Source organism: Aquarana catesbeiana, linkage group LG10 (assembly GCF_042186555.1).
Source record: "Aquarana catesbeiana isolate 2022-GZ linkage group LG10, ASM4218655v1, whole genome shotgun sequence".
Lineage (NCBI taxonomy): Eukaryota > Metazoa > Chordata > Amphibia > Anura > Ranidae > Aquarana > Aquarana catesbeiana.
Window position 1 is genome coordinate 12,157,432 of NC_133333.1, and position 25,419 is coordinate 12,182,850.

The 25,419-nt window shown below is 44.1% G+C and overlaps 1 protein-coding gene across 1 annotated transcript; it reads right to left on the bottom strand.

Moving 5' to 3' along the window:
* Positions 1 to 9,540: 9,540 nt before the first annotated feature.
* On the bottom strand, positions 9,541 to 23,772 carry LOC141111479 (chymotrypsin-like elastase family member 2A). The gene is made up of 7 exons (XM_073603771.1): positions 23,733 to 23,772; positions 19,877 to 19,965; positions 16,057 to 16,160; positions 12,202 to 12,330; positions 11,648 to 11,784; positions 10,184 to 10,329; positions 9,541 to 9,705 (listed from the first exon to the last, which is right to left on the bottom strand). The coding sequence occupies exons 1-7, from the start codon at positions 23,770 to 23,772 to the stop codon at positions 9,541 to 9,543; spliced, it is 810 nt and encodes a 269-aa protein (XP_073459872.1).
* Between the last annotated feature and the right edge of the window lie 1,647 nt (positions 23,773 to 25,419).

A 25,419-nucleotide genomic window follows, 5' to 3' on the forward strand; every position in this document is an offset into this window, starting at 1 on the left:
TCTACTGTATAATAGATTTTGTATACTGTCTTTGTCGGCTGTGGGGGGAAAAAATAAAATAAAAATAACAACAATGGAAAAGGAAAAAAAAAAAAAAACAGAAAAAGAGAATATTACTTTGCAAAGAATTCCTGAGCGCATGCAAGGAAAAGTTAGAAAACTTAGCGTAGCGTAAAATCTGGTGCAGCTGTGCGTGGTAGCCAATCAGCTTCTACCTGTAGCTTGTTCAATTAAGCTTTGACCATAACCCCCTCCCCCCCCCCCCCAAAATATACAGAACCAGCTGCCACTGGTCCCTAGTATGTATGAATGTGAGATAAGGGGCATTAGATTGCAAGCTCCTTGAGAGCAGGGACTGAAATCAACAGGTGGCCTGGAGGCGGAGCATGTCCAAAAAAAAAAAAAACCACCTCAGTTGGGGAGGGGCTGTTTTTTTATTGAGGTAGAAAGAGGTGGTCCTGTGAGTTCCAGAGGAGGAGTTAACCCATTGTGTGCTGACCTGAGATAGGGTGAGGAAAAAGATATATACCCTATATTGTCAAAAGTATTGGGACGCCTTGCCTTTACTCGCACATGAACTTTAACCGGTTGCCGACCGCCCCACGTACACATACTGCTCTTCTGCGCGAAATCACGTAAGCGACCTCCTACCGCTGTAATCAGGGCCGGCACTACCACTAGGCAAACTAGGCAGCTACTGGTTTTCCTACTCTTTTATCCCTGCAGCAAGCAACTAAGTCTCAGCATCAGCAGGCAGCCGCACACCGTTCGCACATAGTGTCAGAGGCGCAGCGGTGGCAGAGGACTGTGTCTGTGTCCTGACTCCCAAATGAATGGAAGCAAGCAAACATTCATTGATGGGCACAGGAAGGCTGCATTTGATGGGTGCTGGTGAGGCAAGCTGCATTTGATGGGTGCTGGTGAGGCTGCATTGATGGGTGCTGATAAGGCTGCATTGATGGGCGCTGGTGAGGCTGCATTTGATGGGCGCTGATGAGGCTGCATTGATGGGCACTGGTGAGGCTGCATTTGATGGGCGCTGATGAGGCTGCATTGATGGGCGCTGGTGTGGCTGCATTTGATGGGCGCTGGTGAGGCTGCATTTGATGGGCGCTGGTGAGGCTGCATTGATTGGCGCTGGTGAGGCTGCATTGATGGGCGCTGGTAAGCTGCATTGATGGGTGCTGATAAGGCTGCATTGATGGGCGCTGGTGAGGCTGCATTTGATGGGCGCTGATGAGGCTGCATTGATGGGCGCTGAGGAGGCTGCATTTGATGGGCGCTGATAAGGCTGCATTGATGGGCACTGGTGAGGCTGCATTTGATGGGCGCTGATGAGGCTGCATTGATGGGCACTGGTGTGGCTGCATTTGATGGGCGCTGGTGAGGCTGCTTTGATGGGCGCTGGTGAGGCTGCATTGATTGGCGCTGGTGAGGCTGCATTGATGGGCGCTGGTGAGGCTGCATTTGATGGGCGCTGGTAGGCTGCATTGATGGGCGCTGGTGAGGCTGCATTTGATGGGCGCTGATGAGGCTGCATTGATGGGCACTGGTACACTGCATTTGATGGGCGCTGATGAGGCTGCATTGATGGGCGCTGGTGAGGCTGCATTTGATGGGCGCTAATGAGGCTGCATTGATGGGCACTGGTGAGGCTGCTTTTGATGGGCGCTGATGAGGCTGCATTGATGGGCGCTGGTGAGGCTGCATTGATGAGCGCTGGTGTGGCTGCATTTGATGGGTGCTAGTGAGGCTGCATTTGATGGGCGCTGGTGAGGCTGCATTGATGGGCGCTGGAGAGGCTGCATTGATGGGCGCTGGTGAGGCTGCATTTGATGGGCGCTGGTAGGCTGCATTGATGGGCGCTGGTGAGGCTGCATTTGATGGGTGCTGATGAGGCTGCATTGATGGGCGCTGGTACACTGCATTTGATGGGCGCTGACGAGGCTGCATTGATGGGCGCTGGTGAGGCTGCATTTGATGGCTGCTGGTAGACTGCATTGATGGGCGCTGGTGTGGCTGCATTGATGGGTGCTGGTGAGGCTGCATTTGATGGGCATTAGTGTGGCTGCATTTGATGGGCGCTGGTGAGGCTGCATTTGATGGGCGCTGATGAGGCTGCATTTGATGGGCACTGGTGAGGCTGCATTGATGGGCGCTGGTGAGGCTGCATTTGATGGGCGCTGGTGGGTTGCATTTGATGGCGCTTCATTAAAAAGGTGGGGTTTACATGGGCAGGGAAAAGGGGGAGGGATCAGGGGTAGAGCCAAGGGGGGGTGGGGGGGGCGGCAAAATAAGGTTTCGCCTAGGGTGTCAAAAACCCTTGCACCAGCCCTGGCTGTAATTAGACACAGCGGGAGACGATCTGCGGGTCCGGAGGACGATGTCTGCCAGGACCCGCCCATCGTTCCCGACAGAGGCAGAGAGGCGATCTGCCTATGTTAACGAGGCAGATTGCTGTTCTGTGATAAGAGATGTTATAAAGATGAAAGATTCGGTTTATGGTTGGGTCATTGATGGATTGCAAACAACCAGATCCAAGACAAGACCAGATACACTATATTTTCAAAAGTATTGGGACACCTGCCTTTATACACACATGAACTTTAATGGTATCCCAGTCTTAGTCCGTAGGGTTCAATATTGCGTTGGCTCACTTTTTTGCAGCTATAACAGCTTCACCTCTTCTGGGAAGGCTGTCCACAAGGTTTAGGAGGGTATCTATGGGAATGTTTGACCATTCTTCCAGGAGCGCATTTGTGAGGTCAGGCACTGATGTTGGACGAGAAGGCCTGGCCCACAGTCTCCACTCTAATTCATCCCAAAGGTGTTCTATAGGGTTAAGGTCAGGACTCTGTGCAGGCCAGTCATGTTCCTCCACCCCAAACTTGCTCATCCATGTCTTTATGGACCTTGCTTTGTGCACTGGTCCAAATCATTTGGTGGAGGGGGGATTATGGTGTGGGGTTGTATTTCAGGGGTTGGGTTGGCCCCTTAGTTCCAGTGAAGAGAACTCTTAAGGCGTCAGCATACCAAGACATTTTGGACAATTTCATACTCCCAACTTTGTGGGAACAGTTTGGGTATGGCCCCTTCCTGTTCTAACATGACGCAACACAAGTGCACTTGCTCCAATCATCCAATCATGTGCAAGTAAAAATGCGTTTTTTTTTTTTGTTCCTTTTCGTTTTTTTTTTTTTTAATTTTTATTTCTTCTTGCATGTGATTGGATATTTGCAAAGTGAAGCTTCATCTCATTCACTAAGCTCTGCAGCAACTGCACTTGCAGAGTGCACAGTTTATTTGCCTTTAAGTCCCGTTCGCACCTAGTGATTTGGAATCATGGGCAACATTGGAGTGACTTCCCTGGCAATTGCATTAGTTGTATTTTTACATGCAGCAAGCATAAGTACCTGAATCTGTCTTGGTATTAGCCTTCTGTAGCCCCCTGTAAAGCAGCACTTAGACCGGGAGAGGGAGAGGAAGCAATAGGAGCCAATGAGGACTCAACTGCTTTTTTTACAGTGTTCTCAGGTCAGGACCCGGACATTTGCAAGCGGAAGGGAGTTCTAGCATAAAATTTTCAATGTCCATGGCATGTGTACACCCTCGGCCACTGCCTCTGCAGCTAAAGGGAAAGTGATTTGGGGGAGGAAAAATCGTAACTCAACCACAGGCTTTTAACCCCCCCCCCCAACCTCAAGTGTGAATGAGTCCTTAGAGCCATGTGTCAATTACAGCTCCCTGAGTGCCAACAAAATGCTGGGACCTTTAAACTAGAGCTCCCTTGCACCTACAAATATCCATGTCCATGTACCCTAATCCGGCACTCTAAGGGGTTTCTAGGTATACCTTGCAGGTATTTTGGTACATAAGGGCAGCCGTACAAGGGGGGAAAATAATGATTTGATCCCCTGCAGATTTTGTAGGTTTGCCCACTTACAAAGAGATGAAGGGTCTATAATTTTTATCATAGGAGTATTTTATATGATCAAGACAGAATATCAACCAAGAATCCAAAAAAACACACGATACAAATGTTATAAATGGAGTTGCAGTTCAGTGAGTAAAATAAGTATTTGATCCCCAAGCAAAACATGACTTAGTACTTGGTGGGGAAATCCTTGTTGGCGATCACAGAGGTCAGACGTTTCTTGTAGTTGGTGACCAGGTTTGCACACATCTCAGGAGGGATTTTGGTCCACTCTTCTTCACAGATCTTCTCTAAATCCTTAAGGTTTCTTGGCTGTCGCTTGGCAACTCGAAGTTTCAGCTCCCTCCATACATTTTCTATAGGATGAAGGTCTGGAGACTGGCTAGGCCACTCCATGACCTTAATGTGCTTCTTCTTGAGCCACTCCTTGGTTGCCTTGGCAGTATGTTTTGGGTCATTGTCATGCTGGAAGACCCATCCACGACCCATCTTCAGTGTTCTGGCTGAGGGAAGAAGGTTCTCATCCAAGATTTTACAATACATGGCCCCGTTTTTGGCCCCTCAATGCAACAAAGTTACCCTGTACCTTTAGCAGAGAAACAGCCCCAAAGCATCATGTTTCCACCTCCGTGTGTGACTGTAGGGATGATGTTCTTGGGGTCATAGTCAACATTTTTCTTCCTCCAAACACAGCGAGTTGAGTTAATGCCAAAGAGCTCAATTTTAGTCTCATCTGACCACAGCACTTTCTCCCAATCCTTCTCTGAATCATTTAGATGTTTGTGGGCAATCTTCAGACAGGCCTGTACATGTGCCTTCTTGAGGAGAGGGACCTTGCGGGCGCTGTAAGGTTTCAATCCATGGCAGCGTATTGTGTTACCAATGGTTTGTTTGGTGACTGTGGTCCCAACTGCCTTGAGATCATTCACAAGCTCCTCCCGTGTAGTTCTGGGCTGATCCCTCACTCTTCTCATGATCATCCTTTCTCATGATCATCCTCGGTCTGGAGCTCCATGCAAGGTTCCATGAGGTGAAACCTTGTGTGGAGCTCCAGACCGAGGGCGATTGATGGTTATTTTGTGCTGCTTCCATTTGCGAATAATTGCTCCAATAGCTGTCTACTTCTCACCAAGCTTCTTGCTGATGATCTTGTAGCTCATTCCAGTTATGTCAAGGTCTACAATCTTGTCTCCTGATATCCTTTGACAGCTCTTTGGTCTTGGCCATGATGGTGAGGTGTGAACGAAAGAAAGAGATTCTGTGGACAGGTATCTTTTATACACATAACGTGTTGTCGTTAGGAGAACCTTCTTACATTGGCAGGACTAATCTGTGTACCACATGAGCACCTACTGTAGCCAGTCTGGGGGGGGGCAGAATTATGGTTGGTTGCTTGGGGATCACATACTTATTTTACTCACTGAACTGCAACTCAATTCATAACATTTGTTTTATTTCTGGATTTTTGGTTGATATTCTGTCTCTATCATATAAAATACACCCATGTTAAAAATTATAGACCCTTCATTTCTTTGTAAGTGGGCAAACTTACAAAATCTGCAGGGGATCAAATCATTATTTTCCCCCACTGTACATGCCTATTCAACATGCAGCCTATAATTCCTGCTTAGTAGTGTTGCACAATGATTGTGCTTAGCTAATCCTCATATCTATTTACAGTAATTAGGCTGATTTTCTAAAGACGTGGGGAATCCTCACATGGTAAATGGTGTGATTATTCACTTCAATAATCCAATCATGTGCAAATAGCATAAGTTAAAAAGGAATTTGCTTTTCACATGATTGGATCATTGAAGTGAATATTCACACTATTTACTATTTCTTCCTGTCTAAGTGCTGCTGATCTCCTCCAGCCTCTTTCAGCCACATCCTGTCTTCATGCACTCATTGCGTAATGTATATGTGCAGGGCCACCTGTAGTCTTCAACAGGGGCAAATGTGACAAGGTGACAACAGATTTGGCTGTCAGTGGGAAGAATGCACCTTATACTGGTGGTCAGTGGAAAGAATATCCCTTACATTTTATGGTCAATGGGAAGAATGTCCCTTACATTGGTGATCAGTGAGAAGAATGTTCCTTACATTGGTGATCAGTGAGAATAATGGTCCTTACATTGGTGATCAGTGAGAAGAATGTTCCTTACATTGGTGATCAGTGAGAAGAATGTTCCTTACATTGGTGATCAGTGAGAAGAATGGTCCTTACATTGGTGATCAGTGGGAAGAATGTTCCTTACATTGATGATTGGTGAGAAAAATATTCCTTACATTGATGATCAGGGAGAAGAATGTTCCTTACATTGGTGATTAGTGGGAAGAATGTTCCTTACATCGGTGATCAGTGAGAAGAATGTTCCTTACATTGGTGATCAGTGGGAAGAATGTTCCTTACATTGGTGATCAGTGGGAAGAATGCCCCTTACATTGGTGATCAGTGAGAAGAATGTCCCTTACATTGGTGATCAGTGGGAAGAATGTCCCTTACATTGGTGATCAGTGGGAAGAATGTTCCTTACATTGGTGATCAGTGAGAAGAATGTTCCTTACATTGGTGATCAGTGGGAAGAATGTTCCTTACATTGGTGATCAGTGGGAAGAATGTTCCTTACATTGGTGATCAGTGGGAAGAATGTCTCCTAAATTGATGGTCAGTGGGGAGAATGCTCCCCCTATCACAGTGTTCAGAATACCATCCTTTGGAGGCACCATAAGCCTGGAAGGTCAATCAGCCACAGCTCAAGGAACCCCTAGCCACCTCTGAAGGAACCCTAGGGTTCCATGGAACTCTGGTCAAGAATGGCTAACTTAGAGAATGAGGAGAAGCTCTACTGACCTCTATCATCCAATGTGCAATAAAAAAATACTGAAATTTGAGATGCGGTGGTCAAACGGAGGTCTGAGGGGTTCGGTACAAAAGGGCTGACCATCGGTCTCTGAGGTAGCTCAGGATGTCCACCGGAAAAAATAAAGAGGCATGCGAGGGAGCTCTTATGGTGTAGTAAGTAGGCCCAAAAAGGATAATTAGCTCAAAAGGTTCATCAGTGGGAATAAAGAAAAAAATATAAAATAACTTACATCCGCTGAGTTTGGGGTCACCCTAACCGGTGGAGACACGCAGCCTCCTGTGTGCCAGGTGGAGAAAATCCTGTCTCCATGCAGGATAAGTATGGTCACTCTCAATGCCATGCTGGTCTCAATCCCTCAGGTGGGTGTTTAAACTAGGTGAGTTGGAAGAGGTCTAAAAACCCATTGGTGGTCCAATCAGCACCCCTTGTCATATGTCTAAGGATAGGTCGGTGTCATATGGTTAAAGAACATCAAAATACTTTTACCAATAAAACATTTTGACGTTAATTAAACCAGGTGACTCCTAACTATCCTTAGACATATGACAACGGGTGCCAATCAGGCCACCGGTGGGTTTTTTAGACTTTTTGCAACTCAGCTAAAGCAAAAATACAGTTTTTTGTAATTAGATCATTTTCACCAGATTCACTAAGCTTAGGGAAATTTTGCTTGCAAAGTGCAACTTCTCTTGGAAAGTAAACAGCCTATTCACCTTTAGTAAATCAACCCCCATGCATCTAACTAGTTGACAACGTCTCAAAAGTCAAAGTCCACGATTTTCATATACTTGTAATACATACGCCATCATTCCAAACAATCAGGACACAGGAGTTGGTGTTTGTTGGGTTTTTATTAAACATTTTTACATGCTTTTTATAGTCTGTAGTTCAGGTGAAGGACTTCTTGCACTGCCCTTAATTAGATGCAATAGTCTGAAAAAAAAATACAAGGTAGGATTAATTTCACAAAATTAATGAACAATCGGAATGAAAAACAAAAAAGTTCAAATATTAAGGGTTGTAAAAAAAATTAAAAAAAAAGAAAAAAAAGAACCACCAGTAGAATAATAGTTAATCGACAAGTATGGGCAAAGCTCTTTTGGCCATACTTCTCATGTGGGTCACTTACTTGTGATCTCCTGTGACCCAAAACCAGCAGACACTGGGCTAACTGTTGTCACAGAGCTGCTCCAGTCATTGAAAGTATCCCAAAAATAATGTCGGGATCCACCCAGATGCCTTACAAGCAGCTGGCTCAGCCTCTCAGCGTGCCGCTGAGAGCTTCAGCCAGCCACTTCCACCCCCTGCACAGCCCAGTGCTCCAGTGAACCTTAGAGGGACAGAGCAGACAGTGGGGACTGATAGTCACCTCTGTGTGCTTAGTGCGGACCCGAGAACTGGGCAATCGGCGATCACCTGATCGTTCAGTTCTCAGGCTTGGAGCCAGCAGGGAACAGCTGCAGCATCACACCAACGCTGCAGCAAGGAGGTTAGTATGTATATTTATTTTTCTTATATTCCCACACTTCTCATTCCAGGGGAGAAAGCGTGGAATGAGCTAAATAGGGTTTATTAGTGTAAACTACTTTGTATCTCTCTATCTCCCATCTGATCAATGTTTATAAACAATGTTACTTTGTATCTCTTTATCTCATGTCTGATCAATGTTTATAAATAATGTTACTTTTTATCTCTCTATCTCATGTTTGATCAATGTTTATAAACAATGTTACTTTGTATCACTCTATCTCCTGTCTGAACAATGTTTTTTAAACAATGTTACTTTGTATTATCTGATCAATTTGTATAAACAATGTTACTTTGTATCTCTCTATCTCTTGTCTGATCAATGTTTATAAACAATGTCACTTTGTATCTCTCCATCTCCTGTCTGATCAATGTGTATAAACAATGTTACTTTGCACCTCTCTATCTCACGTCTGATCAATGTTTATAAACAATGTTACTTTGTATCTCTCTATCTCCTGTCTGAACAAAGTTTGTAAACAATGTTACTTTGTATTGCCTGATCAATGTGTATAAACAATGTTACTTTGTATCTCTCTATCTTTTGTCTGATCAATGTTTATAAACAATGTCACTTTGTTTCTCTCTATCTCCTGTCTGATCAATGTTACTTTGTATCACTCTATCGCCTATCTGATCAATGTATATAAACAATGTTACTTTGTATCTCTATATCTTGTGTCTGAATAATAGTCTTTATTTTTGACAGCAGCAAATTCTACAGCTGTACAACATATGCACAGCAACTCCCGGCTGTTATTTTGACAGCCAGGAACTGCCTGCAAATGCAAGTGGGGGAGTGGCAGTGGGGTAGAAAGATAGGACATTCTACACATCCGTAGCATACACAGCAGCATCCACAAATAAAGCTGGCCATACACATTACAATGCTCAGTCATTTTCAAACCTTTTTCATCCAATGTGAATCAACTGCAAGTAATCTCCAACAACCATTCTGCCACTCATGAGTTCAATCAACTGTGTTTATTAGTGAGGTTGGAACTGAGCAAAAAAAAAAATTGTGTCTCATTGTGTTTGATTGAAACTAACATATGCCTTCGACTAATTTGGAATTCTAACCAAAAAATGGAACTCAAACTTTGCTCGCTCTATCAATTTGCCACGTGTATGGCCAGCTTTATGGTCCATGCAGATTTTTTCTTTAGAATAAACCTGTATTTTTTTGCCTTATGAATGTTTCACACTCTGATATCAGGTGCTCACCTCGCTGATCCAGCTGTTGAAGTCAGAGACGCGGGTAAAGACAGAGGGCTTCTTGTAGTAGTTACATCCAAGAGAAGATCCAAAACTGACCACACCATGGACCTCCCAGGCTCCTTGTGCGCTCTGGCAGTTCAGGGGTCCCCCAGAGTCACCCTGCAAGATACAGGTCTCCTTAAAGGGCATGTCCACACATGTCTTTTCATCAGTAAATATGTAAAATGCATTACATTGCTTTATTTCCTTTAAAAGTTACTGGCGATTTCAGAAGGAAAGGCCGGCAATGGCAGCCTATGCATTTTTCTTGATGGCTTTCCTTTAAGTAATCCTTGGGATGACATTACTGAATTGTCTTTTTCCCCTGTACTCAGAAACAAGAGTACTGTCCCAGATACTTTTTTTATTTGCACTAACAAACTATTTTTCAGGACAAGATTTCGGGGGAAATGTCCCCTTCATCAAGGTCCCATACCCCGAAAGCTTGTCCTAAAAATTTGTACGTAAAGTATCGTGACAGTACTCAATTGTTTCTGTCGCAAGTTCACTAATACGGCTACAATCCCCTCCACTCCAAGGAGAATTTAAAGAAATTGATAGTGGGTAATATACTCTGCAAAATTAATAAATAACATACCATACAGCTGGAGACAATGCCGTCTCCTCCAGCACAGACCATGTTGGTGTCCACAAGTGTTCCCCACCAGTCAGGCTCAGTGCAGGTGTTGTAGTCAACCACCAGCAGACGACCTTGCTGGAGCGTATTTGGAGCAGGGCCATTAGCTAGAGGAGAATAAGGTTGGTGATGAGCTTCAGGGGCTGTGTACCCCCCATGAAGATTTTCCCCATATGGGCAGACCCCCATGCAAATGCATTGTATAAAGATACATCCCCATGTAGATACACCCCATAGAAACATACCTATACAGATACACCCAATATACAACCCTCTGCAGACACACCCCACAGAGATGCACCCCAAAAAGACTTGCTCATTCTTCTTTTGACTGACATGAATATCAAAACCTATGACACTCTAGACATGTGCGCCATCAATAAATTTGTTTTGTTTCATTCCATTTCATATTGGAATGAATTCGTATTTCGTAATTCGTGTCTGAAATTTCGTACAAAATACAAATTTTTGTTAACTTTTCATAACAATTACGAATGTTCGTTAGGATGAATTTATCATTATGAGGAGTTCCCACCATCCCTGTGCTGTGCTGACCTCCTGGATTTTTAACTTTTAGGTTTGTTAACTTTTCGTATCAATTACGAATGTTCGTTAGGAATTTGGATTCGAAATTCGTAAACAAAATTTCGTATTTCGTACAAAATTTGGAAGCATAGCAATTTCTATTTTGGATCCTCCCGAATGTACGAATTTACGGAAATTCGTATGAATTTTTGATTTGTGCGAAGCTAATCGCACATGTCTATGACACTCACAGATTAGGCCATCTACCCTACTAGAAGAGTAAATATCTATATGCACCCTGGACATTTCAAGCATTGTCAGTTTGGGACTCTACAATATTGTGGACTTTCCAGCAATCGGAACTTAGGATCTAACTATTGTTGTCATTAGAAGACCATCAAGCACCTCACTGCTCCCAAGCTCTGGATACTGTCCTTCATTGTGAGCATGCTGGTTGCTGACCCCTGGAGACCAATCCTGCTCCATGGAGACACTATGTGAAGAGACAAAGGCCACATGCCTCACTCACTTCCTTCAACAATCTTTAATGGTCAAAACAGTGTACACCAGAATCCCCATCTAGGAGGCCTTCCCAGCTAACGCATTTCAGCCAATCAGGCTTAGTCATAGAGATATTGTTGTTATTAATTGCTGTCCGTTGGCTATTGGGCTGTCTAACTGAGGAGTGCACATGGCAGGCTTGCAAAGCTGCTGCTAATTGCAAGGCAGGGTCTTAATGTTGTCATCCTACTAAAAGGAAGTGCTGTTACAGGGAGGACCTCCAAGAAAGTTTGCAACAGATTCAGGCATTCAGTCAAATATAATAAAAAAGAGATTTAGGATTTACTTGCACTTTAGGCTCAGCAGGCAAAATGATTCATAAACAATAAAACCTCTTACTTTGCAGGTTACCCCATCCTGTCACATAGCAACCAGTGTTCTGTTCTAGAATTCGGCCAGGAGCAGGCAGACAGATAGGCTGGATGGTGTCACTAAATTCTACAGGTTCAGCCAGCTTCAGCAGAGAAATATCATGGCTTATAAAGAAACGATGGAAGAGGTAATGTGAGATCTATTACACGGCATCAAAGGCATTTTAATGCATTTAATCCTGTTAGCATCTTAACAAATAATTTATCTCTGGTATAATAGGCATTTGGCTAGTAGGACGTGCCCATTACAGTTCCCTTAAACTCACAGTTGTCAGTATTAAAATAAAAACATATAAAACATAAGCGGTAACATACAGTTAAAAATATACGTGAAACAGAAATTAAAAAAATAAAATGTTGAATCCATATAGAAAAATTTTAGTTCTTTCTCTTGACAGTCCCTTTTCATTTGCAGCATGTTATAAGTAAGTAGCATAGGGCAACAATGTTTTACTATGTTTCTAAGGTATTAATAAATGTCTTATGTTATTATAAGGACAATGCAATTACAGGGTGACCTACCCGCCTGAAAGCCAATTAGGGTCCCAGTTTGGATGATTAATGAGTTTGACAACACTGATGGTTTTTTGACCGGATTCCCACTGGCTAAAGTCGTGTTTTCCCAACATCACTCTGTAGGTATTGTAAGAACTGGTGGGAAGCAAAGACAGGTTGAAATTTTGTGTTAGTTGGAGTTTAACAAAATCTACATTTGTTTAGAGTGATTGCACAAAACAGCACAGATCTCTGTATGGAGACAGACTTAACATGTTATAACTGTGTCACAATATAATTGCATACTAGTTCCTGTTAAATTCACTGTTTCAAGTTTGTATCAAGCCTGAATCATCTAGGCACATCCAAAGGTTCATTAGCATTTATGGAAGCCTGACAATATCTTTTACTGACATGCTCACTTTGTTTCCAAGATATTCCTCAACAGGCATTATCCTAATAGTATCTGAATGGTCACATGCAGTTTAGTGTATTTGATCTTGTCTATGGACCACACCATGGTGACCATGTTATAACCACCAGTTATATTCTCCTTTGAAGCCCAACTTTGGACTTTAGGTTCCTCCTCCAATGTCACCCCCCCCCCCCGGAGAACCCCTTTCCCCCGTTTGTATGATTTGCTTTTTTTTATATATTCATTCCTTCTTCCTTATTCTTCCTTATGCCGCGTACACACGGGTGGACTTTTTGACCGGACTGGTGTGACAGACTTTCCGATGGACTTTCGACGGACTTTTGATGGACTTCCGACAGACTTTTGAACGAACGGACTTGCCTGCACAGGATCGCACCAAAGTCCGACGGATTCGTACATGATGACGTACGACTGGACTAAAATAAGGAAGATGATAGTTTTCGTCCACCAGACTAGCATATAGACGAGCGGATTTTTCGACCGGACTCGAGTCCGTTGGACAAATTTGAAACCTGTTCCAAATCTAAAATCCGTCAGATTTTCGATGGAGCCCACACGTGGTCAGATTGTCCGCTGGATTCGGTCCAACGGACCAGTCCGGTTCGAAAAGTCCAACCGTGTGTACACGGCATTATTCATTCAAGCTGGTAACATGATACATGGGGTTCTCTTGGGGCTCTCTTCCTCTTCAGATGTTCTCTTGGAGGTGGGAGGTCCTCAATGATTTAGTCATGTCACTATCTGTCAGGCAAGGCTCCCTCCAATGACAACTCTCCCTGGATAACCGCTTTCCCCCATTTGTATGATTTGCTTTTTTTTATATATTAATTTCTTCTTCCTTATTATTCCTTATTCATTCAAGCTAGTAACATGATACATGGGGTTCTCTTCCTCTTCAGATGTTCACTTGGAGGTGGGTGGTCCTCAATGATTTAGTCAAGTCACTATCTGTCAGGAAAGGCGCATTTCTGTGCACAGAAGATTGGTCCGTGGCCAATTTGCAGGTGCGCATGCACGTCCACGAGCGTGCACAAGCGCTAGACCGGATAATTAAGCTGCACTATGGCCTTGGGCCCTTGCCATTTGGTCTATTGCGTTTCCTGAATACCCATTACCTGTTCCTGTACTGACCCTCTGTTACCGACTTGATCTGCTTCTGACTCACCCTGAACGCTGCCTATACCGACCCCAGCTTGTCTTTGGATTTCACCTCTGCCTGCTCCTTCTGCTTATCTGCCCATCTGCCTGACGTTACCGACCCTGGCCTGACTTTGGTTACTCTTCTGCCTGACGTTTGTTTTTGATCTGCCTTTCTGTTGCCGACCCGGACTGCCTGGACCTGTTTACCTGCATCTGAACCTGCCGACCTGTGCCTATCTCCTGTTCCGGTCTTCCAACCAGCACAGCCTGCTCTTCACCAATGCACAGCCTGCTCTTCGGCGTTTTGCAATGGAAGACCAGTCAGGCACATGGACCACTCTGTGTTCAGGCGCTTCTGTCACTTCACCAGGGTTCCTGAGCCAAAGGTATAAGAGAAGCCTACCTCCACAAGTCAGGCTCCACCACCAGGTACTAATTACACGGCCAATCTCTGCAGGACAATCTGGTGATGCTTTCATAGGAGCTGGGCCCATGATGCCCAGCACTCACAGTATAACCCACAGCATATCCCTAGTATATGGACAGTATATCCTTGGTCGTCTAGGCTGGGTGTCGTTCAGCCTGAATATTAAGGCCGTGAGAAGGTACTGCATGGGACAGCTCAAGAGAGGAAGTATGTATTGCAGCCACACCTGCATTTTTTTAATACTCCTGGGGAACCATAACATAAAAACAAAAAATAGTTGAGTTTCAAGTTCTCTATGTTTAAGGTAATCTGATTGGTCCTTTTGGGCAGTACACTCTGTTCACATTTAAGATACACTATATTACCAAAAGTATTGGGACGCCTGCCTTTACACGCACATGCACATGCACTTTAATGGCATCCCAGTCTTCGTCCGTAGGGTTCAATATTGAGTTGGCCCACCCTTTGCAGCTATAACAGCCTCAACTCTTCTGGGAAGGCCGTCCACAAGGTTTAGGAGGGTGTCTATGGGAATGTTTGACCATTCTTCCAGAGGAGCATTTGTGAGGTCAGGCACTGATGTTGGACAAGAAGGCCTGGCTCGCAGTTTCTGCACTAATTCATCCCAAAGGTGTTCTATCGGGTTGAGGTCAGGACCAGTGTTAATTTTGGCCACAAATTTCGATTTAGTTTTAGTTTTAGTCTTAGGACTAAAATGGCGTTTTAGTTTTCGTCCCATTTTAGTCTTCTGCAATTGTTTTAGTTTTAGTCGTATTTAGTCGACTAAATCTCCAGGACATTTTAGTAGACTAACATAATTTTAGTCATCTAAAATCTAATGGGTAGAGTTAAATTGTAATGCATTTTTTAAGCATTTCTGTACAATTTACAATCTCATTATTGACTGCTGGAGTGAAAAATCGAATATGTTTTTATTTATGGTATTGAGGTATGAACGTGCACTACAGACCAGTGTTAATATTGATGTCAAATTTCAATTTAGTTTCAGTCTTAGTCTTTTGACTTAAATGGCATTTTAGTTTTAGTCCCATTTTAGTCTTTTGACTAAAATGCCATTTTAGTTTTAGTCGCAGTCTAGTCATCTCAATTGTTTTAGTTGTATTTTAGTAGACTAAAATGAATGGTATTAAGTTAGTCGACTAAAATGTTTTAGTCAGTTTTAGTCGACGAAATTAACACTGGTCAGGATCCTATGCAGGCCAGTCAAGTTCCTCCACCCCTAACTCGCTCATCCATGTCTTTATGGACCTTGCTTTCTGCAGTGGTGCGCAGTCATGTTGGAACAGGAAGGGGCTGTCCCCAAAGTTGGGAGCATGAAATTGTCCAAAATGTCTTGGTATGCCGACGCCTTAAGTGTTCCCTTCGCTGCAACTAAGGGGCCGAGCCCAACCCCTAAAAAACAACCCCACACCACAATCCCCCCTCCACCAAATGGTTTGGACCAGTGCACAAAGGAACTTGACTGTCCTGCACAGAGTCCTGACCTCAACCCAATAGAACACCTTTGGCATGAATTTGAGCGGAGACTGCGAGCCAGGCCTTCTCATCCTACATCAGTGCCTGACCTCACAAATGCGCTTCTGGAAGAATGGTCAAACAATCCCATAGACACACTCCTAAACCTTGTGGACGGCCTTCCCAGAAGAGTTGAAGCTGTTATAGCTGCAAAGGGTGGAGCCAACTCAATATTGAACCCTACGGACTAAGACTGGGATGTCATTAAAGTTCTTGTGCGTGTAAAGACAGATGTCCCAATACTTATGGTAATATAGTGTATATACACTTGAGGTCTAATACTATCTTATTCAGATGGAAAGAATGACAACAGGCATAGGACACTAATTAATCATCCACCTACCTGATGCAGTGAGCGGCGGTCAGTACCCAGTTCTCATTGAGGAGGGTTCCACCACAGGTGTGGTACCAATATCCATCACCATAATAGATGTACTGCAGTGACACCTGGGTTCCAGAAGAAGACAAATAATATTTTATTATTACTATTATCATTATTGCAATAACATCTGACAGGAAGAAAAGAAAAAAATTCTGACTATTATGATGAATCTGAAATGTTGATCACACGTTTATTATATTAAAATATGTATCCATAGAGAAAAAGAGACATCAACTGGTTTGCTATGTCAAACTGGAACAGTCATTCTTGAACAGGGTTGGAGGCACTCAACACATCGATCTTCCACATAAAATTCTATTTTAACATCTCTACCCTGGCAAAATGACAACTAATTGCACCACCAGACATGTGAATGGAAGGAGTAACACCTGTGCAGACCCTTTGACACCAAGGATGACATTGTGCAACTAGAACAGGGTGGTCCTACAACTTTCACATCTCCCATCATGTTCTTGGACAATCAACATCTTCTATACCACAGTCCATCGTGATTGTATGGAAGGTGTTGGTGCTCCCAGTGTGGATATAAATGTTGGGAGATGTTCCTCTCGATCATTATAACTGAAGAAGTGGCATAGCCATAGAGAAGCTACAAAACATCTTCAACATTGAAGAACAAGCCCCGTTGAATGTGACCAACTATTACTAGATATTGAACTAGATAGACTTGAGACTTTTTTCAGCCTGACTAACTATGTAGATATACCATGACCTGGATACGTGGAAACCTTCACAGGCATATCTAAAACCCATTTTTTTTTAGATTTTTGAGTAGGGAAGGGTTAAAACCCATTGGGATTTTTTGGCATCTGTGTCTTATCTGGGTTCTGCAAACAAAATAAATGAGAGGAAATCTCTCCAAAGTTGTCACTGTGTAGACATTTTTCCTCGTATTCCTGTTCTTTTGACAACTCAAAATGTTGGGTTTCCCATCACTTTGTCATTATTACAAATAGAGAGGATGACTGTTCACAATGTAGACACAGACAGCAATAAATTGCTCCACTTGGTTGTCTTAGAAGCATAGGTGTGCGCAGCCTAATGCATTAGGGTGTGCACCCTTAAGCTCAAACACACATGCATGTGTATGTATCTACATATATATGACCCCGGCACATTGATCTCCCTGCTGGCACAGTTAAAGAGAAAAGGATAAACACTTCTCTTATGGCAGAGCCCATAAGAGGGAGATCTTTCCCATGTTCCAGTTGCTACACAGAACAATAACACTAATGCGCATGGGGGGATTAGGGTGTGCCAGGGCACACCCGGCACACCCTGTGCGCACGCCTATGCTTAGAAGCCTATCATCATTTGTTGTTGATATTATTGAGACAACAGGAAGATATAAGGTATCCAATGTGTTTCAGGAGCCAAATGATCTCCCTTCATTAGGACTTGGATTTAAGATGGAAAAGCCTCCTTGTAGCTACACCAGCTTCACAAAGCACATGTCAGTGCTCGTTATTTGACAGAGAAAACTTTCCAGGATCCTTTATATTTAGAGTCGTATAGGAAGCTTTTCCATCTTTCATCCAAGCTCTGATGAAGAGACATTGTTTGGCTCTGAAATGTGTTGACAGCCTACGTATATCTTCTTGTCAAAATGTCATCAACAGTAGAGGAGAAAAAAAATGGAAAAACTGTGTGGGATATGTTCTTTTACAATGATAAGTAATATATCTATGACATGTTATTTAAACTGTATAACACAAAGACCTTAATGAAAGATTTCTGAGGCTTTATGTAAAGTCTTAAATTATTGAAAGTTATCTCAGCTGAAGACAAGCCAATCCTGGAACACAATTCAAGTAACACTGTACTTCTCAACGCAGTTCTCAAACAAGAGAAATAATGCATTTCTGCCACTAGGGGGCACTGCAGGGGAAAGGCTCCAGTTTTGTTTGCTTGTAGACTTCACACCTCCACACAACTGCCGCTTACTGGATATTTTCTCTTTTTCGGACCATTCTCTGTAAACCCGAGAGATGGTTGTGCAGGAAATTCCCAGTAGATCAGCAGTTTTTGAAATACTCAGACCAGCCCGTCTGGCACCAACAACCATGCCATGTTCAAAGTCACCTATGTCCCCCTTTCTTCCCCATTTCTGATGCACGGTTTGAACTTCAGCAAATCGTCTTCACCACGTCTAGATGCCTAAATGCATTGAGGTGCTGCCATGTGATTGGCTGATTAGCAATTTGCGTTACCAAGCAGGTGTACATAATAAAATGGTCGGTGAGTGAATATTGGGTGTGTTTCTATGAGGTGTATCTACATGGGGATGTATCTTTATGCAATGTATTTGCATGGGGGTCTGTCTATATGGGGGAAATCTTCATGGGGAGGTACACAGCCCCTGAAACTCTTCACAAACCTTATTCTCCTCTAGCTAATGGCCCTGCTCCAAACACGCTCCAGCAAGGTCGTCTGCTGGTGGTTGACTACAACACCTGCACTGAGCCTGACTGGTGGGGAACATTTGTGGACACCAACATGGTCTGTGCTGGAGGAGACGGCATTGTCTCCAGCTGTATGGTATGTTATTTATTCATTCTACAGAGTATATTACCCACTATCAGTTTCTTTAAATTCTCTTTGGAGTGGAGGGGATTGTAGCCGTATTAGTGAACTTGCAACAGAAAGAATTGAGTACTGTCCGTGATACTTTACGTACAAATTTTCTGGACAAGCAAGTTTATTGTAGCATATCTAAATGACTTTCAATTTGTAAAACTACTCTACATTGAATGTTATTTTTCAACTTTCCCAAAAATGTCAATTTTTTCCGAAAAAACCCCCCCAGGAAAAATGGTTTAAAAATTTCTATAAATTCTGCATCTCTACTCAACAGTAAATGATAATGGACTTTAGGATGACCAGATGGTGCTCTTTTGTGTATTTCCCTTGGACTCCTCAGTGGAGGTCACTGCTCACTTTTTTTTTTTTTAGGGAGACGGCCAGTGGCGACAGGTGGGCTCTTCTTTTGGGGGGGTTGGCAAACAATCAACCCCCCCCGCGCGGCACGGCTCTAACAGCACCCCCCCTGGCAGCACGGAACGCGCGCAGACGTTCCGGCACTTACCGTCTCGTGTAGCGGGGTTGTGGCGTTCTCTCCACCTCTCCTGGAGTGCAGGCAGCGACGGCTCCAGTTGTACGTTTCCTCCAGCTTCCACCGCCACGTGTCTCCTCTTCCACCAAAGCGCTAAGCATCCAATAGGATTGCCTGATGCTTTGGCCAATCAGGAAACAGGTTTCACGACTTGCCTCCTGATTGGCGAGGAGGAACTTTAGTGTGAAAATAGCAAAAAAATGAATTCGCTATCATCACACAACTGCTCTGCGCTCCGGGGCTACCCTTTTTTTTTGAAGCCTATTAGACCCTCTAGCTCTAATCAGGTGCTCAAAAAAATTACCCCCCCTCCCCCCCTGCATTGGAATCCATAGTCCGTTGCCCTGATATGTGGATCAGGGGGCCGGACGCATGGATAGGGGAGGCGGCGCCCGTGCGCCCTCTATCGACAGGCGCTTTGTGGTAGGGCTGCTGAGGTTCAGTTCAAGAATCAAGTTCAACAAATGCTCCCCGACTGATAGATAAAAGAATCAAGTCCAATGCCCAACATTCGCTTTTTCTTATATTAGCAAGAAAAAGCTGACAAAGGCTCTAACTCTCCCATACTTTATCCAAAACTAAAAAAAAAGAAAGTTTGGATTTGAGATAGACTTTAAGAAGAAGAACACCAATCATTTAGTGACTCACCTGCCATGGCCAGCTGTGTGGTACCACCTCCTCTCCGTTCACCACCCTCGCTAAAGTTGGTGAGTACGTGGAAACGCCACAGCTGGAGGCTTGAAGACAAAATATGACAAATTTACTGCCAGAGCAAAAAAAATAAATAAAAATGAAAGTTTTTGAATGCGTTGCTCCTATTAGATATAAGGGGAATACAGCAACTGCGCTTTTACTTAACCCCATCCTGCCCTGCCTATAGCAAAATAATTGGCGGGTGGTGGCTCTCCCGTTCTGACACTGGACATCATATGATGCCCTTCAGAATGAGCCGCTTGTGGGCACCCCCCCGGGGACACGCAGTGTGGCGATCAGTGGTGTGGTGTGTCCCTCCGACACACCGCATCTCTGATCACGGTAAAGAGCCTATGATATTGGCCCTTTACCATGTGATCAGATGTGTCCAATCACAGCTGATCACAGTGTTACTAGGAAGAGCCGGTTATCGGCATTCCTCTATTCATGCTGACAGGGTGTGAGTAGAGGAGAGCCGATACGCTGCTCTCCTACTTGGGGGTGGGGGCTGTGCTGATAATCAGTGCAGTGATTATGAGTGCAGTCCCACCAGTGATGCCCACCAGTGATGCCAATCAGTGCCCATTAGTGATGCCAATCAGTGCCAATGTCTGTCAGTGCCACCTATCAGTGTCGTCTATCAGTGCCTATCAGTGATATCTGTCAGTGCCTCCTCATCAGTGCTGCACATCCGTGCACATCAGTGCTGCCTATCAGTGGTGCCTATCAGTGCTGCCTGTCAGTGGTGCCTATCAGTGCTGCCTGTCAGTGGTGCCTATCAGTGCACATCAGCGCCACCCACCAGCGGACTTTATCAGTGCTGCCTATCAGTGCCGCCTATCAGTGCACATCAGTGCCACTCATCAGTGCCCATCAGTGCCTCCTATCAGTGCTGCAGATTAGTGCCTCCTCATCAGTGCCTACCAGTGCCCATCAGTGCGGCCTATCAGTGCCACATATCGGTGCACATAGAATAAAATGCTCAGAGTAAGACTTCACGACACCTTCCAGTGGGCCTCCTACAACCCATACCCAATGGAGAGAGGCCCCGGACCCACCTGTCTATGGATTTCATTGTGGAGTTACCCAACTCCCAGGGCAACACGATTATCCTTATGGTGGTTAACCGGTTTACCGGTTTTCAATATGTCCCATTATATTCCACCTAAGAAGTTGCCCATCTCTAAGGAACTGGCTTCCATTTTTGCTCGGGAGATCTTTCGCTTACATGGGCTACCCAAGGTGATTATCTCGGACAGGGGTAGTCAGTTTGTGTCCCGGTTCTGGTGAGCCTTTTGTGCACAGCTGGGAATTCAGCTTGCTTTCTCCTCTGCGTATCACCCGCAGTCTAATGGGGCCGCAGAACGAGCCAATCAGTCCTTGGAGCAATTCCTACGTTGCTATATTTCTAACTGTAATTAAAACTGGTCAGATCTATTACCGTGGGCAGAGTTTGCTTACAATAGTGCCTTGAATTCTGCTTCCCGATTGTCCCCATTTTTGGCGAACTATGGTTTCCACCCTTCCATGTTGCCTGACTCATTTGTTCCACAGAGTATTTCTGCATTAGAGGAGCATCTCCGTGGTCTTTGTTCCACTTAGACACAAGTCCAGGTGGCTTTGCGTCATGCTAATGATAGGTGCAGACTCCATGCTGACCACAGACGCCTGCTTGCACCTTCCTGCCAGGTTGGGGACAGGGTCTGGCTGTCATCTCGCAACCTCCAACTCCGTGTTCCCTCTCTGAAGTCCGTACCTCGGTTTATTGGGCCTTTCCGTATCCTTTGCAGGATTAACCCAGTGGCTTACGCGTTAAACCTTCCTTCTAATATACGTATCTCAAATGTGTTTCATGTATTTCATGTCTCCTTATTAAAACCTTTGGTCTGCAACTGCTTTACCACCTCGGTGCCTCGTCCTCACCCTGTACAGGTTGAGAACTATGAGGAGTATGAAGTACAGTTCATTGTTGACTCCCGTAGATTCCGTGGGCGCATACAGTACCTGGTGCATTGGAAGGGGTAGGGTCCAGAGGAATGCTGTTGGGTCTCATCCTCGGACGTACATGCCCCTGTCCTCCTCCGTGATTTCCATAGATGTTTTCCCCTCAAGCCTGGTGGTCCTCCAAGGGGGAGGGGTCATTGAGGAGGGGGTACTGTCAGGGCTGGGCTTAGCCCTTCCTTCACTGAGCTGGCCGCTCAACTGTCGGCTAATTGCCAGCTCCTATCCCGCCACAGTGACTCACCTGTTGATGATATCCTGCTCGTCAGTCCTGCCTACTTAAGCCGTCCAGTCCAGAGGATCTCTGCCTTCGCCTTGGTCACATCTTTAGAGACGCTCTCCTGTGTTCCTGTTAAAGACTTGCTTGGCTGACATCCCTTCTGGCTCCAGATCCTGCTTGCTGTTCTACGCTCATCTCTGGCTCCCTGACGTTTTGGCTTGTCTGACTATCTGTTCCGTTTCCTTAACTCTGGCTATGTTTTGAGTATGTTTACTCTGTTTACCTTTTTTATTATTATTAAACAAGTGTGATTTAACTGTACTTCTGTCTCAGTCCGATTCATGGTTTCTGACACAGAATAAAATACAAAAGAACAGAGTAAGATAGAATAGTATAGAATAGAATACAAAAGAACAGAAAGAGATAAAATTGTATAGAATAGAATAGAATAAAATAAAATAGAAAGAATAGAATAAAAAAGAATAGAATAAAACACAAAATAAAAGAATAGAGTAGAATAGAATAAAAAAAAAGAATTAAAAAAAAGAGTAAAATAGAATAGAATCAAACAGAACAGAATTAAAAATAATAGAATATAATAAAATAGAATACAAATGAACAGAATATAATAAAATATAATAAAATGGAAAAGAATAGAATAAAACAGAATTGAATAGAACAGAATATAAAAGAATAGAATAGAAAATAAAATAATAGCGTAGATTAGAAAAAAGAAGAGAATAGAATAGAAAAGATCAGAATAGAATTAAATAAATGAGAAAATAGATTAAACATAATATAAAAGAAGAGAATAGAAAATAAAAGAATAGAATAGAAAAGAATAGAATAGAAATGAACAAAAATAGAACAGATAAGAATAAAGCAGAATGGAATAGAATAGAAATTAATAGACTATAAAGGAAAGCAATAGAAAGGAATAGATTAGAATATAAAAGAATAGAGTATAATAGAATAGAAATGAATAGAATAAAAAATAATGGAATACAGTAGAATATAAAAGAATAGAAGAAAACAGAATGGAAAATAAAAGAATAGAATAAAACAGAATAGAATAGAAAATAAAAGAATAGAAGAAAATAGAATAGAATAGACTAGAATAGAATGAATATAGCTGTTGTCTGAAATTTGAATTTCAAATTGATTTGAATATGAAACTAATTCTGAAAACGAATTGTTCTAACATGTACATAGCTTCCAGAAAACATCACAGCACCCTGCCAGCCCCTCCCACAGCAAGATGACATCACTGGGTCTATAACAGGTATATAATAAAAATTAAAAGTTTTATTTAGTCATTTTATTAGCATGTTGATGAGGGGGGGGGGGGGGGGAGTGGAGGAACCAGAAATGGCAAAATATAAGCAGACTTCTGTTTTAAAGTAGAACTATAGGTCAACCTTTATTATTTTTTTTTTTGGAAGGGAGGATTATAACCCCTGCCAGATCTTTTTATTTTGCCATCTGTGTCCCATTGCGGAGATTTCCCTTCACGTCCTGTCCCATAGACAAAACAGGAAGTGAGAGGAAATCCCTGCTAACAATAAACAGGGTCCTTCCATCATCACTTACCTCCAGCAACCAACAGTGCTAGTCCTAGGAGGGAGATCATGGTTGTGTGGTGTGTGTGCACGTTGTGCGGGAGTCATATTTATGGATGTGGGGGTCGTATCACCTTTTTGTTTTTTGTGTATACAGCGATAAGTCCTCAGGGCCGGACGCCCTGGCTGCTCCTTTTCTCACATTATTATTTACAGAAGAGATTAGGAGACCTTGCAGGAAAATAACTCGCTACATGAGATTCCGCACGCAAAGAACGTTCCGGGGATGGCAAAGCATCGATTGGCTTGTTTAGAAGCCGATTCCATCTTGGCGCCGTTATGTCGCTCGTTAATGTAAATTGCATTGAAGGCGGTTCAAACGGAATGAATTGGCTGCCGACACCCCCGAGCCTTCTCACAAATGCCTTCTCCCAATCGCCTTCTCCCAATCGCCTTCTCCCAATCGCCTTCTCCCAATCGCCTCCCCCCAATCGCCTTCTCCCAAATCGCCTTCTCCCAATCGCCTTCTCCCAATCGCCTTCCCCCAATCGCCTTCTCCCAAATCGCCTTCTCACAATCGCCTTCTCCTAATCGCCTTCTCCCAAATCGCCTTCTCACAATCGTCTTCTCCCAATCGCCTTCTCCCAATCGCCTTCTCTCAATCGCCTTCTCCCAATCGCCTTCTCCCAATCGCCTTCTCCCAATCGCCTCCCCCCAATCGCCTTCTCCCAAATCGCCTTCTCCCAATCGCCTTCTCCCAATCGCCTTCCCCCAATCGCCTTCTCCCAAATCGCCTTCTCACAATCGCCTTCTCCTAATCGCCTTCTCCCAAATCGCCTTCTCACAATCGTCTTCTCCCAATCGCCTTCTCCTAATCGCCTTCTCCCAAATCGCCTTCTCACAATCGTCTTCTCCCAATCGCCTTCTCCCAATCGCCTTCTCTCAATCGCCTTCTCCCAATCGCCTTCTCCCAATCGCCTTCTCCTAATCGCCTTCTCCCAAATCGCCTTCTCACAATCGTCTTCTCCCAATCGCCTTCTCCCAATCGCCTTCTCTCAATCGCCTTCTCCCAATCGCCTTCTCCCAATCGCCTTCTCCCAATCGCCTTCCCCCAATCGCCTTCTCCCAAATTGCCTTCTCACAATCGCCTTCTCCCAATCGCCTTCTCCCAATTGCCTTCTCCCAATCGCCTTCTCCCAATCGCCTTCTCTCAATCGCCTTTTCCCAAATCGCCTTCTCCCAATTGCCTTCTCCCAATCGCCTCCTCCCAATCGCCTTCTCCCAAATCGCCTTCTCACAATCGTCTTCTCCCAATCGCCTTCTCACAATCGCCTTCTCCCAATCGCCTCCTCCCAAATCGCCTTCTCCCAAATCGCCTTCTCACAATCGCCTTCTCCCAATCGCCTTCTCCCAATCGCCTTCTCCCAATCGCCTTCTCACAATCGCCTTCTCCCAATCGCCTCCTCCCAAATCGCCTTCTCCCAATCGCCTCCTCCCAATCGCCTTCTCACAATCGCCTTCTCCCAATCGCCTTCTCACAATCGCCTTCTCCCAATCGCCTTCTCCCAAATCACCTTCTCACAATTGTCTTCTCCCAATCGCCTCCTCCCAATCGCCTTCTCCCAATCGCCTTCTCCCAAATCGCCTTCTCACAATCGTCTTCTCCCAATCGCCTTCTCCCAATCGCCTTCTCACAATCGTCTTCTCCCAATCGCCTC

Coding starts and splice junctions, on each gene's coding strand:
- LOC141111479 (XM_073603771.1), bottom strand. CDS start 23,772: ATGATCTCCCTCCTAGGACTAGCACTGTTGGTTGCTGGAG. Junction 16,161..19,876: donor CACACAGCTGGCCATGGCAG/GTGAGTCACTAA, acceptor TCTGGAACCCAG/GTGTCACTGCAGTACATCTA. Junction 10,330..11,647: donor AGGATGGGGTAACCTGCAAA/GTAAGAGGTTTT, acceptor ATTCTCCTCTAG/CTAATGGCCCTGCTCCAAAT.